This window comes from Rhinopithecus bieti, unplaced genomic scaffold (genome assembly GCF_001698545.2).
Source record: "Rhinopithecus bieti isolate Rb0 unplaced genomic scaffold, ASM169854v2 scaffold_15336, whole genome shotgun sequence".
NCBI classification, from domain to species: Eukaryota; Metazoa; Chordata; class Mammalia; order Primates; family Cercopithecidae; genus Rhinopithecus; species Rhinopithecus bieti.
In genome coordinates, this window is record NW_016808678.1 from 115920 (window position 1) to 137237 (window position 21318).

Here is a 21318-nt window from a genome sequence, read left to right on the forward strand (position 1 = left end):
TTTTTTTGAGAGAGAGGTTCTCGCTCTGTCACCCAGGCTGGAGTACAGTGGCGTGATCACAGCTCACTGCAGCCTTGTCCTCCCTGGGCTCAGGTGATCCTCCTGCCTCAGTCTCCTGAGTAGCTGGGATTACAGGTGTACACCATCACGCCTAGCCCAAATTAAAAAAATTTTTTTTTGTAGAGATGAGTCTCCGTTACCCAGGTTGATCTCAAAACTTGTGGCCTCAAGCTATCCTTTCACCTCTGACCAGTTTACTGAGCTATTTAGATGTCCTAACTACTAGGAATTATATGCCTTTAAATAAAGTGAGGAAAAAGAACAGCACTATTCAAATGGTGTATTCTTTTTACTCTCAGCCACCAATCAGGGCCCTTAATTTTCTCCCTCTGCCTAGAATTCCTGTGTCCTGCACTAGAAGCGTTTACGGGCCCTGCTCTCTGCTCTTTTGAGTATTTAACATGCTTTACAGAACTGGGGTGCAGCTCAGTGACTGTGATTCTTTGGTTCAAACACCTAATTGGTGCTTCATCCTTGATTTTTTCTGTATGTTAAACTAGTCAGCAAATACTCAAGGTCTACTATGTGCTTTAAATGATACTAACATTTCCGTTTAGAAGGTTCTGTGCATTACAGAATATCTATAACGGAGACAGTCCTTTTCCCGTTTCTCAATCTTCACATGTATTGATTCCTTCAGATTTCAACAGAAATAACCAATAAATGTGACATTCTTACAACATCCTAAGTCATTATGATGGTCATTTATTTACCCTTTTACAATGCTTCTGTTACTTTATAAAGAGAACTATTTAGAAAGACAAATTTACATAGTTAATTCTTTAGTTTTCAAATGTCTCTTCACCAGAAGATTTAATTTTCCTCTTACGTGACTTGACCATTAGCATTCCACAAAGAATTTATCTTGGAACTCATTTATGTTGATGGTGAATATCTGTAACCATCCTAAGTTTACTGCATTAATATTTTACTAATGACTTTTAGGCTTTAATTTGAAGGTTTCATCTTTCCAGTATTGAATTTTAAAAGTTTTGATGTCTCAAAATTACCTAGAGATAACATAAAGGGGAACACACCTAATAATCCACAGCTTTTGATGTTGGGAACAGAAAAACCTGCATCACAGACTTCCATCAGTTCTTGGCTCCTATAAACGGCCTTTCTTGAGGGGTTACTGACTTCAGCTGCTTAGTTAAATCTACATATCCTCAGAAGAAAACTCTTCTTAAAAGTAAATGTCCTCTACCATGTCTTTACGTAGCCAAAGCTATCTACGTCAATTTCATTCTTTCAGAGTCATGGAGATTCCTTATAAATACCTGTATGTCAAGTTTTGACTTTAAAAAGCATCTAACTTATAAATATTAAATGGCTTTCAGTGAAAAGACAGAGGTATTAAACATCAGTAATTTCAATATACTAGGATGCTTTTCTCATTCCTTAGAGCTTTGGAGAGATGTACACATATGAACTCACCTTTCTGTTAAAAACAAAAGTGGTGCTACCAGAAAAATGTTTGGAGTTTGGAAGTGAATGATAATGTCTTCAGGAAAGTGAATTTTATGATAGCCACAGAGAGGAATTAAGAGCTCCTACAGAGTTCCTTTGCGACGTTTGCTTTATACAGTTACTTTTACGCTGCTTATAATCGATAGAATTTAAAGGGTAATGGTGTTAAAAAGTTACAATGGCTACACAGGAATTAAAGAGACCCTGTAGCATACTTTTTGCACACTGTGCTTCATAGGGTAACACTACTTAGAATTAAAGGGCCAATTCTTCATAATGGCACTGAAAGTATATATAAATTTACAAGAGACATAAAAGTTGTAGCTAGGCAAATTTAAAAGGTTAGCATGTTACTTAACTCATTTTTGAATGAGAAGTGACTTTTATTTTGTAGACAAAAATTCTGACTTACATATGAAGAGAAGCAAGAACATGAAACAGGATAGAGCAAAAAAGAAAAAAAAAATCAGCTGAAAATTTAACAACTGTCAACCCTGTAATGGCTGCAAATGTTAATGAATGTTGGGAACATGTGGTCCATGATAAGTGGAGAAGAGAATGGAGGTGGTTGAAAGGGGGAAAATTTGGGTCTGGTCAAAGAAAATAATACTAAGATTGTAATTTTGTATTTCTAAAGAAGACATCAGAATTATAAAATGGAACTCAAAATTAATACTTTATAATAGAGAAAAAGTACTACTGATTATATGCAGGTTTTAAGAAATCAGCATCATGTATAAACACCATACACATTTTGCTATAAAGTTCATCACTCAATAATGCCCTTTACCACACAATGTCCTTTACCATGCAAACTATATAAAGGAAAATTCTAACTGCATGAATGAGTTTTAAGTATCTGAATGTGTTGCAGAACAAAATGGAATAAAAATTAAACACTTACTATCAACTTGACTATAAGAGGAAGTTACTGTGTCAAGGTGGGCAGAGAGAAAATAAGAACAGGGAATACCCAACAGTTATTTCAAACAAAAAGTAGACACATCATCACGTATTTCTTTTGTATACATTACTTAGTATTCCCGACTTCTATGAAATCTTTAAAGAGTAGTGACGTGACATGTAAACTTTTAAGTAGTAAAGTCTTGGACTTTAAAAGGTGTTTTTCACATCCAATGTAACTTACTTTAAAACAAATTATTTCAGAAGATTATCTAAGTGTCACAAACAAGCAACACATATATACTGCAATTTTATTTCAATCGCACAAACGAAGTTAGCGTGTAGGAAATTGAAGTGAAACAAATTTAAACGAAATAGTTACGGTAAAAATAGAAAACTGAAAATTCTAAAAGGAAGTACACCTAAAAGCATGAGAATTCAACATTCATTAGTGTTTCATCTTCAGTTTTGATTGACACTTGATGCTTGCAAATTTTTAAACAAACTTTTAAATCATGATGACTATTCTGAAGAGATTTCAGCACCAACACTAAGATTTGTACATTCAGTTTGTTTGCAATTGACTTGTGAGCCATTTACATAGTGGATAGTACAGATTTGTCACAGGTCAGATCACAGTGTTGAGGAAAGCAGTACCTTCCTGTCATGAGAAAGGATCCCCTAAACTGTACTCAGCTTAAGACATCCAATGTACAAGAGCACAAAAACCATCATAATAATGTGGTTCCAGAGAACATAGTTTTGATAAGGTAAAGAACTTAGGCTTCTGTTTCCCACTGTAATTACTGAAATCTCTAATAATGACACAACTGTCATGTATGTGACAGCAAATGTATATAATAATTCATTCAGACTTCTTGGAAAGAACACATTTAGCAATCTGGGATGATGGAAAATACAGCGTGATTCAACACTGGTTTTTTTTTCTTTTGTCATTTTACACAGACATCATGTTAATATTAGACCAAGGCACAAAACGTTTAGTGCATAAACCCAGTTTCTTTTAAGATTTAGCATTTTATTTTAGTCTCTTATCTTAGTTTGGACCACTTGTACCCAGTACTCTACCTACTCTAAACTATTTAACTTACCCAACAAAATCAAAAGAGGTTTCTGACCAGATTTATAGGGGACATAACTGTGTATATTATCAAAGTGTTTGCATAACCAAAAGTACAATAATAAAGATGAAAATGCCTCCTATTTCTTTTAGAAAATACGTCATAAGCTTGCTGCATCTTTGATGTTTGTACTACTACTGCATGACAATGAATATCTGATAGAAAAAAGAAATGTATACTTGAATTATGATAGCTCATCCATCACAGTTTAATCTATAAGTGAAATTTCTACAGAAATAGGAACTATTTTAACAAAGGAAAAAAAAATCCCTCATCCAAACTCCTTTGTAGTGGTAAATGCTACAAATCTGCAGCATTTAGAAAACTACACTATCAACAAGCTCTGCCTTATGGACAGAGATGTACAAAATCTAGAAAGCAGATGAAAGTGAATTATTTCAAAATTTTAGTAAAACTTCTGATAATCAGAGTTCAAAGCAAATATGGCACATAACAACTCAAGCATAAATCAAGATGGAGAGCCTGGAGAGTTTGATTTCTTAAATTTTCCAAAAAGCTATCATTGCAACATATAAGATTTCTCCCTTATTTTAACCTTACCAGCTTCAAAGGAAAGAAAAGTGGCTTCCATATAGACAGCATGTGCGCGATGGCACACAAACACAGGGTGGAAGGCAGAGAGTCTAATTCCTTCTTCCCACCACCCTCAAGTCTCACTTTACTTATTAAAAGAAAACTGCAGAACTCCTTGTTGGTTTTCCTTTACCTAATGATTTCTGTGACCTTAATTGCTGCCATCATTGTTATTTCTTGCATTTCAACGTAACAAAATTCAAAAGCAGCTTCATTCAGGAAGATGTATCTAAATACCTGTGTAACAGCAGGGGTACCTAGGTAATAATAACTGGCAAATTCAGTGATCAAACTTTTGAGTTACACAGTAAGATATTAAGTGAAGCTCTGAATCATGTTTCAGACCATTGAAATTACTGGTTAAAATACAAATAGCTGAAGACATGATGTAAAGGATTATGTACTTGGTTTTGTAACATATTTACCAATTAAAGTCACAAAATATTCCTCATTATTATTCATGCAGGTAACTGAGAAAAAGTGCAGAAATCAACTTCAAATAAAAAATTATTCCTCCCCTTCCTCCCACTCCCCTATACTCTACAAAATGTTTTCCCTGGGATTAGGCCTTGAAAAGGCCACTACATATTATTAGTGTGACATGCATTACTGTCTGCAATTTAAAAGCTAACTTTGTGGTGATTGTAATTACATTATAAAATGTCCACATGCATAAATCTAAAAAAGGTTGAAAACCTACAGTAAATCTACAATATAGTGTTTACATTTGACCACTGGTTTGTGTTATGTAGAAGTCATAGATTTGGTAAAGCATTGTAACAATTTAGGAAGGCATCTAAATCTTTAAATTCTGGACAAATTTTATGTTTTAATCTACAAAATTGCATGAAGGCTAACTTGAGAGACTTCCTATCATTCTAAAATTCCTCAAGCTGAAGAAATCATTTTCGGACACTGTCTTATAAATATTANAACTGAGAAAAAGTGCAGAAATCAACTTCAAATAAAAAATTATTCCTCCCCTTCCTCCCACTCCCCTATACTCTACAAAATGTTTTCCCTGGGATTAGGCCTTGAAAAGGCCACTACATATTAGTGTGACATGCATTACTGTCTGCAATTTAAAAAGCTAACTTTGTGGTGATTGTAATTACATTATAAAAATGTCCACATGCATAAATCTAAAAAAGGTTGAAAACCTACAGTAAATCTACAATATAGTGTTTACATTTGACCACTGGTTTGTGTTATGTAGAAGTCATAGATTTGGTAAAGCATTGTAACAATTTAGGAAGGCATCTAAATCTTTAAATTCTGGACAAATTTTATGTTTTAATCTACAAAATTGCATGAAGGCTAACTTGAGAGACTTCCTATCATTCTAAAATTCCTCAAGCTGAAGAAATCATTTTTCGGACACTGTCTTATAAATATTACCCTTTGAAAGCACTTAAAATTCCATTTGTTCCACATATTATGATCTTAACTTACATAGGCCTGATCTCAATTATTCATGGAATATCAAACATGATAGGAAGAACAAACCTGAGAGAAATATTACAATACAATAGCAAACTTGCTCAATTCTTTACCAGCACTCTCTGCCAAAAAACTTCCTAAGCCTTTCTCCTCTTTATTTTAGCAATGTATTGTGGAAAATGTGCGATTTTATCTTGACATGAAAATATTTCAATGCGTGGTGATTTTGCCTGATGGGTTTTAGTATTTTCTGCATAACTGTTACAGGAACTCTTATATGATTCTCTTCCATTCTGTTGTAAAGGCCAGAAAAAAGCAGCAAACGGAGAGGGAAAGAGCTTATCGCCAGTCATAATGTTTGAAGGCTTTCAGAGTAGGTTGGTTTTTCCCTCCTTCTGTTTGTCTCCATTTTCTTCTTACAGCTCATAAAATGTAGGGGTTTGCTGTTGTGAACAGTTGTTGTTTGTAGGATTTTTTTCCTCCAGATTAAAGTCCTATCTCTCCTTAGTCTGTTCCTCTATGCAGTATTTGACTTGCTCAGTTCCTGCCTGATTGCTGGATGGAAAAGAACAAGTATTGAAAATAAATATAATGGTAAAGTAAGATAAATGAGTGGTTCATTCTTAAGAAACTTTAAGGATTGTGCTCAAAAGGTAATAAAAAGATTAACTTTGCATCTTTCATTGCACACATCTTTAATATTAGAAAGATGATACTAATTTCTATATATTTTCTCCTTTTGTATACAAAATGAAAACACTGAGTATGTGGGCTCAAAAACAAGAGGGCAGTGGGATAGGTGAGCAGGGGTAACCTAGAGAAAGATCTGTTCATGTGGATTTCCATCTAAGAAAAGACAACATCTGAATTGAGGGATTTTGTTTAATCCCTATTTATAAATATAATTTCCATTATATGAAGGAGAAACCTCCTCCCCAAAACCCTAATCCTAAAAGGGCAGGACTATGGAAGTCATTGCCCTCAAGTAATCAACTGGGCATTTCCTTATTTGCATTTTCTTAAAAATGGTGAATCTTAAACATTGTTTATAGGAATAGGAATAGTAAATTTGTCCAGATACTTACCATCAATGAGCTCTTCTTTTAGCTTTGTTAACTCCTTTCTCATTTCATCTAAAATGTCCTAAAATATTAGAGAAAAATATCAGAAATACAGAAAAAAAAAATACCGCTAAAAAGATTCTTACTCATATAAAATTTTAAGAATGTCATGAAGTATGATGTGTGGTTTTTGTTTGTTTCCAGAGCCACAATTCTATTTCTTGGAAGACTAGCCTTGGTAAATTTTGTTTTAATATTCTTCCCTTCCCAATCCTGGCTTATTCTAGCCTAGCAATATGTGAAATAGAATGCTTCCTAAAATTAAGATAATTACTCTGTCATCCAGTGAAAGGTATGATTCAGATAGTTTCTAGAAATGATAACAGCTGTGCTTTCAATCTAGTCCTCTGGGAACAATCTCAGAGGTGATGCAAAGGAATTTTAGAGGATGAAGATATCACAATAAACTGGACAATCGGCTCTTGGCAAATCTGTTCTTTTGTTTGAAGTATGGAGATTTATTAGGAATCACCATAGCTGCCAAACCATATTTCAAGGAGTCTAGGATTTCCCTGAAGGGACCTCAGAGATTGCCCTAATGGGTAGGCAGGAAGGTGGATGAGGCCCTGGTTGACCCATGCTGTCCCATACGGCAGGCACCAGCCATATGCAGCTGCTGAAATGAAGCTAATCTGAAATGAGATGTGCTGTAAGTGTAAAACACACACCAGATTTCTCAGATTTAATATGATGAAAATAATGTAAAATAACTCGTTAGTAATTTATAAAAATTGACTACATATTAAAACATACTTTAAATACATTATTAAGTTTTTAAATTAATGTTGTCCTTTTGTTTTGTATTTTTAAAATGCGGCTACTAGAAAAAATTTAAAATATATACATAGCCCACATTATACTTCTATTAACTGTGGTGCTCTAGACCCTCCTTCAAGAACTGCAGATTTGGCCAGGTGCAGTGGCTCACGCCTGTAAACCCAGCACTTTGGGAGGCCGAGGCAGACGGATCACTTGAGGCTGGGAAATTTGAGACCAGCCCGGCCAACATGGTGAAACCCCGTCTCTACAAAAACTACAAAAGTTAGCCGGGTATGGTGGTGCACATCTGTAATCCCAGCTACTTGGGAGGCTGAGGCAGGAGAATCGCTTGAACCCGGGAGGCAGAGACTGCAGTGAGCCAAGATCGCACCACTGCACTCCAGCCTGGGCGGTAGAGTGAGACTCTGTCTCAAAAACAAAAAATAAACAAAAAACCCCCCTGCAGATTCAAGATTAGAGGTCCTATGACAAAGTGACACAATTTCAATGGGTGAAAAGTAACAGCTGTCCTTTGGAAGGATTAGTTTTGAATTGTGTGACTTCAACACTGAATACCCCAGGAAAAATTAAATTGCTCTGTTAAAGTTTACCTTTTGAAAAGCTTCTCATGTTTAAAATAAAACTATCAATTAAAGTCTTCATTTTAACAATGGAAAAGACTGAGACACAGAAGTTATTAAATAAACTCACAGATATCCTGATCCAAATTACTCTTTACATCTCATCCCCCAAATCAAATCTATTCCTCTGTTATCCTCCAATTCTTCAGATAACCAAGAATTGACCATGTTTTGAAGTATGTGGAAGTGCTCTATTTTAAAATATTTTTCAAGAAAGCCACATTCAATACAGAGCAAAACAAGGGCTTGATTTTCAATGACCACATGCTCCCCTTTAAGATCATATAACTGAATTTAACTTTTCAAATAGCTTTGCAGTATGAAAATTCAGTTTATCTAAAAAATGTATTTCATCTCTTCTGTGAATAAGGTATTTTAAATCACAATCCTATCATTTACTACTTCTTCCTGAGCACACAGGTATTAAATATAATGCATATGTACCCAAATGTGGACAGTATCTTTTTTTATACAAAATTGAGATAACTGTACACATCTGTTTTGTTACCTAACACAGGCAAGTATTCACAATTTACTATTAAGCATACTAAATTCTGATCCCTTGAAGCCTACAGAGCCTCTACTCCACAATATTTTCTTTGAATAAATTTCTGGAATTCATATCACTGAGTTCAAGGTAAGATAATTTTTCAGGCTTTTGATTTTGTTTTTCCAAACTGCTATTTAGAAAGCTGACGTATAGAAGAGTGCCTATTTCCTCGCACTCTTGCCAAAATCAGATTTGTTGCATTCGATTTTGCCAATACAATACAGTAACTGAAAAGTAAAAGCCCCATTGTTTTCTTTACAACTGCACACCATGCACTTACATTTAAACCTTATGCTGTTATCACTGAATCACAGCCCCATCCTCCACTACCTCTGGAACTTCATGCAAACTCAATGAACTGGAAGTGTAGATTTGAAAAAATACAGTACTACTAATGCCACTGTTTAATTTGTATAGCAATAGCTCTATGGTCTTTCTAAGTATATTCAGGATCCATGTCAAAGATATGCATATGAGATATTTTTTAAAAAGAAATAAGTACAAATAAAGCTGTCACTGAGTGCCCACCTGCTTCAGTCTGTCATAGTCAAGTCCTTCCGTCTGGACTCCATTGGCACTGGGCTGTGATAAGGGTGTGGATTTTGGTCTGCATAAATGAAATTTCCAGGACAGGTAAACAACATTCTTAACACTTAATAAGTTCATAAATAATTGCAAATTTGCCAACCCAACACCAGATTTAAATACATTTCTTTAAAATAGCCGTTTTGTTAAAAAGTATCAAAACTGTAGGGCTGATTAGGACATAAAACAAAATTTTTTCACTTTTCTCAGTATTTCTTATTTATAAAGAAACTAGAAAAAGGTGACAAGATGGTAAGACTTCTTCAGAAAAGAGTAGAAGACGGTATTCTTTGGGCGTGAGGTAACCAGATAACGTGGCATGTTGACCAAGACAGTGAAGAAGAGGCCAGCTGGAACATCTGAGGCTCAAATAACACAATCTTGTTTTGTCTTTCTTTTGAACTTTTACATTATCTACTTAAATACCTGGGCAAACCAGTGAAAGGAGAAACATAAAGACTTGAATGTTTTACACTAACATAAATCAGCTTACAAAGTTGATGCCTTGGATTGTAGGAAGAAAACATTTTTAGTGAGCATGATTTGCTTTATACATATTATTCCATTTCAAGCATCAAAATAAAAAATGTTTTAAAATGTTTATTAGATTAGACTATGTGACTATTTCCTTGTGAAAATTTTATGGAGACGTCATTTGAATGTTGTGTTTCAGGCTAACTACTTCCACACATTTATTTTATTAAATAAAAAGGAAATGCCAAACAGAAGCAGATTGTCATTTATTACTGCACTTTCAAAAGTTTAGCTGCTATTATAATTCTTAATAAGTCAATGATTAGGTATATTTTAAACAAGTTTCAGCACCAAATAAACCAGTCATGGTGCCCTCTCCAATTGTGGCAATAAAAGAATCCTCAGTGGAAAACCTAGAGTTTTAATTGGGCACGCCTCTGGGTTCTGGTTTAGTCTGGTACGAGCCACAAATAAATGCAACTTAAACCCATCAGGCAAATCATATATTCCCAATTTTGCAGAGTACTAACGTTAGCAATCTGAAGCAAGACCCAAAAGGCATAATAAATATTTCCAAGTTATAATTTTATAATTCTTATAAGACATAAAATACTTTAAACCCATAGGCATGGTTCCTGAAGATTAAATACTGAGTTAATCTTTTTGTTGTTGTTGCTGCTGTTTATGAGATGCAGTCTTGCTCTGTCGCCCAGACTGGAGTGCAGTGGTGCGATCTCGGCTCACTGCAGCCTCTGCCTCCTGGGTTCAAGCGATTCTCCTGCCTCAGCCTCCGGAGTAGCTGGGATTACAGGTGCGCCACAAGGACTGGCTAATTTTTTTTGTATTTTGAGTAGAGACGGGGTTTCACCATGTTGGCCAGGCTGGTCTCGAACTCCTGACTTCATAATTTGTCTACTTCAGCCTCCCAAATTGCTGGGTGTAGGTGTGAGCCACCACGCCCGGCCTGTTAATCTGCTTTACTATCAAAATGTATTACTGCTTAAAAGACTGTTAGGAAGCAAGTTGTCCAATGTTACCTTATTAGGTATCTGCTTATATGAATGGGGGGAAATAATAAATTTCAGAAAATTTCATTCAATAAGCATTGAGCTAGGCACTGTAGGGAATAAGATTTATATGAAATATTTCCTTTCCTCTTGTGAGGCTACACCTTCTTACTTTGCTAGGGAAGACTACTAAATTCCAAGGTCGCTTAAGATTTACTGAGATCCATAAAATGCAAGTCATGGTGCCCTATGCAGAGTCACGTCTGGCAAATAGTCTTACAGTTTAGGACACCATCATTTCATATACTCACTCATGCTACCTATTCCTGTTCTCTAGAATTAAACTATAATGCATACTGCTTTTCTTTTACATTTCTCATTTAAGTGGTCCATTTAGCTAGTTATTTTCTCAAGTTATATAATGAATACCTCTGAAATTCACATGAACAACTACAGTCTGCTATTTAATTGGGCAAGTATGTTACGAATATATCCATATTTACTAGGCAATGCAAAAAATTATTGTCATGTAATAAAAACAATTGCGGAAACATGCAAATTTTTAAAAATTTAATTCATGCTAACATGCAATCCATCACCACCACCACCATGATAATTAACTAAAGGGGGGAACTTTTCATACTGAAGGAAAGATGTAATCACCACTTCTTTTCTTAACTTTTACCAAAAAAGTTTATCAGTAACATCCCAGGGGGTACTATGTGTGAAAGCGGCAAGATAACTGAGCAGATTTACTACATTAAAATATATATATATATTTTTGAACACAGGATCTCATTCTGTCACGCAGGCTGCAGTGCAGTGGCATGATCTCAGCTCACTGCAGCCTTGACCTCCTGGGCTCAAGCCTTCTTCCCACCTCAGCCTCCCACAGGCACATGCAACCATGCCCAGCTAATTTTTGTATGTTTTATAGAGACAGGGTTTAACCACATTGCCTAGGCTAGTCTCAAGCTCCTGGACTCAAGTGATCCTCCTGCCTAGGCCTCCCAAAGAGCTGGGATTATAGGCATGAGCCATGGTACCCAGCCTTAAAAATTTCATTGTTAAATGCTATTTTTCTATGTACTAGCAAATTTTCTAAAGAAATATTTTGGCCAAAACAAACCACCTCACAAAAAAAAGAAAAGAAAGAAAAAAAAAAAAGCAGAAAAAACTGTTTCACTAGTGGAAATATAAAACATTTTGTGAAGATTTGAAACTGGCTGCACAAATTAACTTGTTTAAGTAGTTTCTATCATTAATAGCATAAAAATAATTTCAGCTAGTAAGAATTTGGCCAGAGTCTGCTTACTAACTCCCAACTCACTGTGATACACATCCACTATGAACAGCATTTAATTCATATTCCCAGTGGACCTGATGTAAATTAAAAAAAAAAAAAAGATGTGTAAAATAACATAAATATATTTCAGTTATTTCTAACCTATGGGTTTTCATCATAATTGATCACAAAATGAGGATTTCTCAGGTTTTTATTTTACTTTTTTTTTTTAGAGAGGGTCTTATTTTGTCACCCAGGCTAGGGTGCAGTGGTGTGATCATGCCTCACTGCAGCCTCTTACTCCTATGCACAAGATATCTTCCTGTCTTAGCCTCCTGAGTAGCTGGGACTATAGGCACAAGCCACCAGGCCCAGCTAGTTTTTTTATTTTTTGTAAAGATGGGGTCTCGCTATGTTTCCCAGGCTGGTCTTGAACTCCTGGCCCCAAATGATCATCCAGCCTTGGCCTCCCAAGGTGCCAAAACTGTAGGTGTGAACCACCGTGCTGGGCCAGTTTTTATTATTTTATGATGAGAGTGTTGCCTTTAAACATCTGCCTATAAAATGACTGTACTACTATATTTAAGTCCCTATTCTGCCACATTAATTGTGTAAGTAACTGAAAAGCATTTGAGAATTTTTTTTAGCTGTCAATTTTTTTAATTAAGAAAAAACTAGTTCATATCTTAAGTGTTCTTAATTAAAAAATGGTATAATAGGGCTCACCTAGAAAACAATCTACTCAGGGTGTTAGATGTTAAATTGTCCAAGATAACTTACTACAAAGTATCTAGGAAATAGAGATTTTCCTCAAAGAATCCACAACCGTGGCTTTAATATTAGCCCATGTTCCAGTAACAGATGGAAAAGGATCTTCTATCTACTTTTTTGAAACCTTGTCTTACAGTCATAAGGCAAACAGCCTTTAAAAGAAAATGCTTAGGCTACAAATGGCCTAGATAATATATGTGGCCTTAGATTCCCAGTCTAGTATTTCGAGTATGTTTACCATTTGTATTTATCCTAATCCAACTGTGAAGTGATGGCAGAATTTTTAAAAGGTATTCAAAATAAAGAAAAAAAAAAATCTCCCTTGTGGTGATTACCAATCCAGGTAGAAAAAGCTCAGCCCTATCCTGAACATGTTATTTAAAAGTCTCAAATCACAACGTCACAGCAGGATGATACCTGTGTAATGAATCATAGGACCTGTTGTCAAAAACAATCTGATTTTTCCTTGGAGAATCCCGTCTATGAAGGGGAAAACCATTGAAAGGGATACACAATAGAACTTTAAAAAATAATTCTCATTATGTTACTGTTTTATAGGTTGTTAATAGCAAATCAAACAATAATTGAGTCTATTAACCTTAAAATAACCAATTTTTCCCCAATAAAAAAGGTATTTTAAGACTACTTTTAGTTATGTGAAGATACCAGTTACAGAAAATTTTAAAAATCATTACACAATGGCTACTTTTTATAGGTTGTTAGGCACAGTAAGTATATGAAAGTATAAAAAACTAACTCTTCTCAGGAGGCATGTAAAGGACTAGTTTTCCCATCTTGAATACAAGATCTGTAAGGTCTTAATAATCACAGATGAATGCACCAACCTTCCAAATGTTATAATCCAGTCATAGTTTGAAGCATTTTTAACCAAACATTCTTGCTTTTACTCTTAACAAACACAGCAATATGCAATATCTCATGTATATTATGGGATATTAATCCATCTTACCACTAACATAATTTTGACAAAGCTATTCCAAAGATAAATGGGCACCTTCACCACAATGCAAGGATGAGACATACTTAAAGCAGCTAATACACCTGCTTTCCGAAGGAACAGGGAAATAACTTAGGAAGAAAAGCAATACAGTTCTTACTCTTTTAAACGTATTTTTAAAATCCTTTATGGTTTAAAACAGCTTTTGTGAAATTTTAAAACCTACGTACCAGTAGTTGGATCAAATCTATCAAAAGATATGAGTGATCAGGAAATAATCAGGGTTTCAGAATTTCTATTTTGGGAAATGGGAGGAAACCACCTAACAGAATTGGAACATGATTATGGTGCACTATTAGATATTAAGAATCAAGATTCAACTCATTTATATAAAATTATTTTCAAAATGGTGACCTTTAGAGCACTTACTAAATTTCCAAGTCTGGAAAAAAAAAGAAATCTTTTTTTTCCCTACTCTGGAATTAGGAAAAATAAAAAAATCTTTCAAAGAACAACTTTTCCTTTACTAAATGGACCAAATACTTCAAAGAATGTATTCCATTTGGAGAACCTCATCCATGTCCATTCTAAGGCATGACTTCTGCCATCAACATAGGCTTAGCTTTAGTTCACTATGGAATGCAGATCAACAAAGCAGGATGAAGAGAAAGAACAAATGACACATGACAGGTCTGCAGACTGGAGTGCAATAGCGCGATATCAGCTCACTGCAACCTCCGTCTCCCGGGTTCAAGTGATTCTCGTGTCTCAGCCTCCCAAGTAGCTGGGATTGCAGGTGTGTGCCGCCATGCCCAGTTAATTTTTGTATTTTTAGTAGAGACGGGGTTTCATCACGTTAGCCAAGCTGGTCTCGAATTCGTGACCTCAAGTGATCCACCCACCTCAGCCTCCCAAAGTGCTGGGTTTACAGGCATAAGCCACCACACCTGGTCAGCCCCTTGTTATGGGCTTGATAAATCAGCACTTCATAATGTGGTACTGAAGAAAATCCAACTGGTAGAGATACATAAGAAGGCCATCTCAGGAGTCTGAGAAACATAAACGTGCAATTTTTCTACTCTACTGAAAACACATGTACACCAAAAGCAATTCCCCTCTTTCTTCTAAAGCAAAATATGATCATTTTTCAATCACTTAGAAACTAAAAGCTTTTATACATTCCAAAAGGTCTAGTTTCTTTGTGGAGCTTAAACAACTGTGTCATTACCAAATCTTCTTTCCTACTAGCAGAAAGCACCACATAGAAAGCCAAATCCAAATTCAGACTCAGACTAACACAGAACACGTCTGTGATAATATAAAGTCTATCCTTGTACTTCTCTTTATTAGGTTTCTATAATTAGAGTCAAGTTGCTTTTACAAGACAAAATAAGGCAAATAGCTCAGAAAGAAAAGACAAAATACCTTTTAGTTTCTAAATACGTACTTTTTTTCTTTTCTGGGAAAAATACAAGTCCTTTAAACTTTATACAAGTCTCATAAACCAAGAAAACGTTTCATCTGTGTTCAGGAGCTATGATATAAATTTAGTCATGAAAATAAAGTATGCCTAGCTAAAGGAAGAACAAATTTGCCTAAACATGCCCACACGTACTTGTAGAAACAAGTATTAGCTAGCCTTGTTTCTGGATACTATCTTTTCTAACTTGATTACATGTACACGTTTCAAATGAGATAGGGAAATACATGTTTCTACTTTACAAATTCAAAGATGTAGGTTTCATTTTGCTCTTTTCTCTCCAGCTGATTTTCAGGTTTAAAAAAGGCTCCAAAAGTTATGTTTATATATATATATATATACACACACACACACACACACACATACACACTATGTCATTGGGACTACTGGGGAAATGTGACTATATACTATATTAGATAGTATTATTGTTCAATGTTAAATTTCTTGAGAGTAATAATGGTATTCTGGTTACAAAGCAGATGTCCTGGTTCTTCCAAAAAACACTAAAGTATTTAGGGTGAAACACTTCTTATTTGTGAACTGCTTTGAAACTAATCAGAGGGGGGAAAAAGTGTGGATATGTAGATAGTTAAGACAAGTGGGGCAAAATGTTGACAACTGTTAAACCTAGGAAATGGGTATACACATATTCACTGTACTATCCTTTTAATTTTTCTGTAGTTTTGAATTTTCAAAATACAAATTGGGAAAGACAAAGCTATCTTAAAATCTCAGATCATCTGGTTAATAAATGTAGGGTATAATTTATCAATCACTAGTAATGTAGATGAGTAATATATAATGAGGCTTGGTGGTTGTCCAATACTAGGAGGATCATGAGAGTTTTATGGACTCCTTGTATGATTTCTTACCATTCAATTTTTTTTCTATACTAAGAATGCACTGATTTCTTTTTTTATACAAATAAAATATAAAACTTAAGAGAAAAAAGTTGATACCTGGAGATAACAGGTGACTTGCTGCCATTCATTGTATTTGTTCTTTCCCAAGGTTTTCTTGTTGGTTCTTTAAAAACAAAGAACAAAAGTTATTAAATATACGCTTCCAGAGTTATTCTAAAACAAAAAACAAAATACTAAATCTCATTATACCTGTAGCAGTAATATAAATAAAAATTTAAAATCTAAACTTTAGTTGAAATCTGTAAGGATTCTAATTTGCACAATGCCAGACCTCAAAATGAGAAGAAATTATAAACCAGTACGGGAAGTTTCCAAGGAAAAACCTACATTGTTAAGTCTAAAATATTATAATTCTATAAACTGGATGGTAAGGAGTTTCTCTAATAAAGAAAGGATAGTAAGAATAAAGTAGGATAATTTTAAAATTAGGATAGTTCAATTAATTAAAATGAAGTATTACTGACACTGTTTTAAATTACTTTTAGCGCCAATGATAAAAACAATAAGTATAACTTATAATATGTTCATGTATTTCAACATTTAATCTAAATCCAAATAGTCCCTCTTGGGAAAAAAAATAGGAGCAACTCAAACTAAATTTCAGAATCCTGAAATTCTACTGTACTTCCTTGATTCTTAAACAATGAATTATTGGGACTTTGCCGATAATTCCAGTCAAACATAAACAAGTTCGCTCTAAGCTCTTATTACAAAAGACACTATGTAGTCAGTGACTCACTAGCTGGCTGTCTATTGTGCTTGAATTGTTTTTCTAATCTGGGCTGACTCACTGATGCTGTCACTGGCCTCACTACATGACTGGGTAAAATCAGAAGTAGAATCTTGTCATGGAGGAAAGAATTTGGGCCACATGACAATGAAGTCTATTCATGAGTTGTGATCTCATTGTGTAGTTTTAACTAAAACTGCTCTGAGTTCCAATTCAGCTCCTCAACTGGCTTCTGCACATTCTCAGGTAGCTTATGGTCTCTTCAAAGTACACTTACGCAAAAATAAACTCACACTCTTCCATGAAGCCCTGCTTTTGGTTCTGGATTTCTGATGCATGCAGGCATTAGGTGTGAAACCTTAAAAGTCATTATTGATCTTGCTTTACTCCTCATCAACCAAATTCCTTCTTTTTTCTATTCCTTCTTTTGTATTCTAACAGCTAACACAGTCTCTCAATGACCGCCACAGTGGTGGCAAGTTCCACACATGACCAGGAAGATCAAATTGGATGGGGCTTGGGACGGGCAGAATCAGAAACATATCCAGCTGACACCAGTCCAAGCAGGTGAAAAGAAGGAAGTCCTGAATGAAACTGAGGGACACCTGGACAGGGAGGGGAACGGTCATCAGACACTGTCACTAAAGAGGTGGCAGGTGGAAGGATGAGGGAGTAATTCTAAAGTGGATAAGATGTATCAAGTGCTACCTTTTAACAGCTGGCTGAGGTCCTTTCCCAGTCAGCCAAACCAGAACCATCTTTTAGTCTTAAAGGTCATCTGGTTGTGAGAAAGAGCTGTTCAGCTGGCTCTGCGGAAGCTGAGAAGCAAGGGCCTCTTCTCTCTAAGGAGCTCGGCTGTGTTTCAGGAGGAGCAAGGGCTGGGTTTCCTTCAGGGGATCTTTACTGGCATGCGTATAGAGCTTCCTAATTGGTCTGCCTATCTCAATCCTCCCTAGTTTTAATGGGAAAACCGCAAGTGCCATTTTAATGTGCCTCAAACAGTTTCAGTGGATTAAATGTCCACTGAACTCAGTACTGGCAGGATAAAGTCTAAACTCTTGATAATTTTATAAAAGGCTCTCAACATTTTTGTTTCTAACTCATATTTCCAAACTTTCCCCCACAACACTCTTCAAAAAGAATTCCCCGTTCTAGTCTATTTCCTATTTCCTAATCTCTTCTTGCTCATCTCCAACTCCATACCTTTACCCAAGCGATACTTACATTCTGAAATATCACACCTTCCCTCACTTTCAGCCAAACTAAATACTCTTCAAGGCATACTAAGATGTCACTTTTTTCTACAAAGATGACTCAGGTGACTCGTATGTGTCATCTCCTCCCTCTTTGACACACATTACTTAGTATTCAACATGTGGTTGTAAAAGGTTAACTTTACACCTGTGTGTCTCATCTTCCCAGCTGGGAAGAGTATTTTGTGCTTAGGACCTGCACCTTTCACTTCAGGTGCCTGACACAATGTCAATTTAAAAACGGAATGAAACAAGTGACAAAAGAGGCCCTGCCCTTTTTGCTTATATATATGACACACACACAAAATCTGCACATTAGTTTTCATATTTTATATAAGGGGTTATACATTATAAGGAATTTTTAACTTGGAGTCAGTCCACGGATAACCTTCAAGAAATTCATGAACATTCTGAAATTATGAACAAATCTGAATAAAAATACAATTTTCCTCCCTGGAAAAAGGATCTATAGCTCTCATCATATTCTAAAGGTTCTGTGACCCCAAAGTATGGTTCAGATTTACAACATCTATGCGGTACTAATGACAGCATATATAATTAATTTTGGCTTACAGAAAGAAGGATAAAGCTAAAATAAGTGGGTCACAAAGCAGTGAATTTTTCATTAAAGTAACATAAATTGAATTCTATTCAGAGGGAAAACAAAGCCACGATGTTAATTATGGTACAGCAATCAGTCTACTGAAGAGTCACTATTTAATAATGAGAATGAGGAATGGGGTGGGGGGTCTGCGAAAAGATGGATTACAATCACAAAAAACAAAAACAGAAGTACTTAAAAAAAAAAAAAAAGGGAATTCTAGGTGGCACATTGTGGCTCACGTCTGTAATCCTAGCACTTTGGGAGACTGAACCAGCTGGATCACTTGAGTTCAGGAGTTTGAGACCAGCCTGGGCAACATGGTGAAACCCTATCTCTACCAAAAATGCAAACAATTAGCCAGGAGTGGTGCCATGTGCCTGTGGCCTCAGCCACTTGGGGGGTTGGGGGCCTAAGGGGGGAGGATCACTTGAGCCTAGGAGGTGGAGGATGCAGTGAGCCAAGATCGCACCACTGCACTCCAGCCTGGGCAACAGAGTGAGACTCCATCTCGAAAAAATAAAACAATGAAAATTAAAAAGGTAACTGTAGATGCAATTGGTTGTCTTTAAATCAAAACTGTAGGAATATAAGCATTTCTCTATACTGGTTTCCTATGGACCACTCTAGATATTAACTCACTAAGTTTATTTATGTTGTTTCATTCCAGAATAGATAAGGAGTTGGATAGTCCAGCCCTTAGTCTTTAATCAAATATGAAGAAATAACATGTGAATATGTAATGAGTTCGTATTCTCATCTTGGATACAGCACTCATCAAGTACCTCTAGTGAAATATACTTTGTTAATATTCTAGGTGATTTACTGGATGCTCAAGAATTCTCAATGTCAGAAATTTCACTGAATTCAAGAATACTTCCCCAAAATTTTAAGGAGACTTTTTAAGTTTACAAATCAGAAACTTTATTCCCTTAATTATCAATATCACCCAAATGAATGGCTAGGATACCCTTCTCAATTTGAGAATGTTCTGAGGGAAACTGCAGTACTAACTAACATGCTCACTTTATTTTTACCTTTAGGAAAACAATTATGAAAAATACTTCTCGTCATCTAATAGTACATTAATATTTTCCTTGTTTTAGTAAGTAACCTCAAGAAAGTAACAGCAGCTTCCAGGAGGAAAACAGTTAATTAATGCTTTAAGGTGTGAACAAAGAACTCTGGCATTTTGGTGCCTAGTCACTTGGTCCAAACATGGGGAAACAGGGAATTTTTAACTGGGGAGTATTAATACTTTCAGAGAAAGTTTATAAAGGTTAAAATATTTATCTTGAACTTACCAGGTGTACTTGTTGAAGACGCCTTAGAAGTTACAGGCTCTGAATCTTCCTAAATATACAGATACATATTAATATCACATCTACCACTCCCCTGCTGCTATATACATTTAGTGTTTTACAAGTGCACTTCTAATATTCTTTCTGCCACTCCCCACTTTCTCTTTTATCGGTCTTCTCTCCCTTTCATTTCAGCTTAGACTTCCTTCTTCTCCTGTTTTCAATCACCTCCCCTTCAACCCTCCCCACAGTTCCTTTCCTCATGTGTTCTCCCTGAGAACTTTCACTAGCCAATGCTACAAAGCCAGACACAGAGACAGATTTGAGGAATGGTATCAAAGGCAGCCAAATGGAGCAAGGGAAACATATTATTTGTTGCACACCAATATATAGCACAGACAAAGCAGACTGTGCCCAGCTGAATCAGGGAGGAGGGCATGAAGGATACACTCTTAAGGGGCACAGCCAATAACCATCGAGCTCCTAGGGGAAACATATGAATTTAGGCTAATTCCTTCCTTTTAAATTAATGCAAGGGAACTGAGATTCTAAGAGATGAAATGTCATTCACTCATTTAAGGAACAGAATTAAACTCCACAGGTTTGAACTTCAATGCTTTTCCCACAACTCCAAATACTCAACTCATTTTACTAAGACTGCCATTAAAAATTTATAAATAACAGTCAAAACAAGCCACTGCACATGCATAAATAGTTAAAAATTAGCAAATATAAGTTCAAACTAATTAAGTTCAAATTAAATAAATGCTGACACTATTTCCTGAATGGCTGTGCTTGAATACCATATTTTAAGATAGATTATCTTCATTAACTTACACCCTTGTCCTCTTTCTGTTCTGTTTCTACTGTTGACCCCTTTTCAGCAATTCTTCTCCTACAAAGAAGGCAAATTCAATTTTTAAAAATATTATCTGATTCAGTATAAAAACCACTTCTCTATGAGGAAAGAAGTGCATCTAGTTAGTTGTATTTGGAATAAAATTAAAATCCTCTCAATTCTGGGCATGTCCATTATAATGAAATTCCTTACCTCCTGGCCAGCAGGGCACTCATTTCTTCCATTAAACCACTACCCCCTAAAGGAAGGGGTCCATTTCCACGGCCTGTATCTGCTTTAGATGAGGCCGAGTTCACACCAATAGCATTCCCTCCACTTGGGAAAGAGGCATCCTCCATCTTAATAAGAATACACAGACATAATCAACTCCTATGTTAGACAACCATATTTTTATTATTACAGCTAAAACAG

General features: G+C 35.6%; 1 protein-coding gene across 5 annotated transcripts in view; it reads right to left on the reverse strand.

Moving 5' to 3' along the window:
* Window positions 1–5442: 5442 nt before the first annotated feature.
* Window positions 5443–21318, reverse strand: part of ENAH (ENAH actin regulator) — a 142887-nt gene continuing 127011 nt past the window's right edge. For 3 of the 5 annotated variants that reach the window (XM_017886996.1, XM_017886995.1, XM_017886993.1), the window contains 7 exons: window positions 21100–21245; window positions 20886–20943; window positions 20052–20100; window positions 16200–16266; window positions 9209–9287; window positions 6695–6752; window positions 5443–6164 (listed from right to left, as the gene is read on the reverse strand). In XM_017886996.1, coding sequence (XP_017742485.1) covers window positions 6127–6164; window positions 6695–6752; window positions 9209–9287; window positions 16200–16266; window positions 20052–20100; window positions 20886–20943; window positions 21100–21245 — 495 coding nt within the window. In that variant the 3' untranslated portion in view covers window positions 5443–6126. Of the gene's footprint in view, window positions 6165–6694; window positions 6753–9208; window positions 9288–13219; window positions 13283–16199; window positions 16267–20051; window positions 20101–20885; window positions 20944–21099; window positions 21246–21318 lie in introns of all 5 variants that reach the window. The other 2 variants (XM_017886992.1, XM_017886994.1) reach the window with 1 other exon arrangement.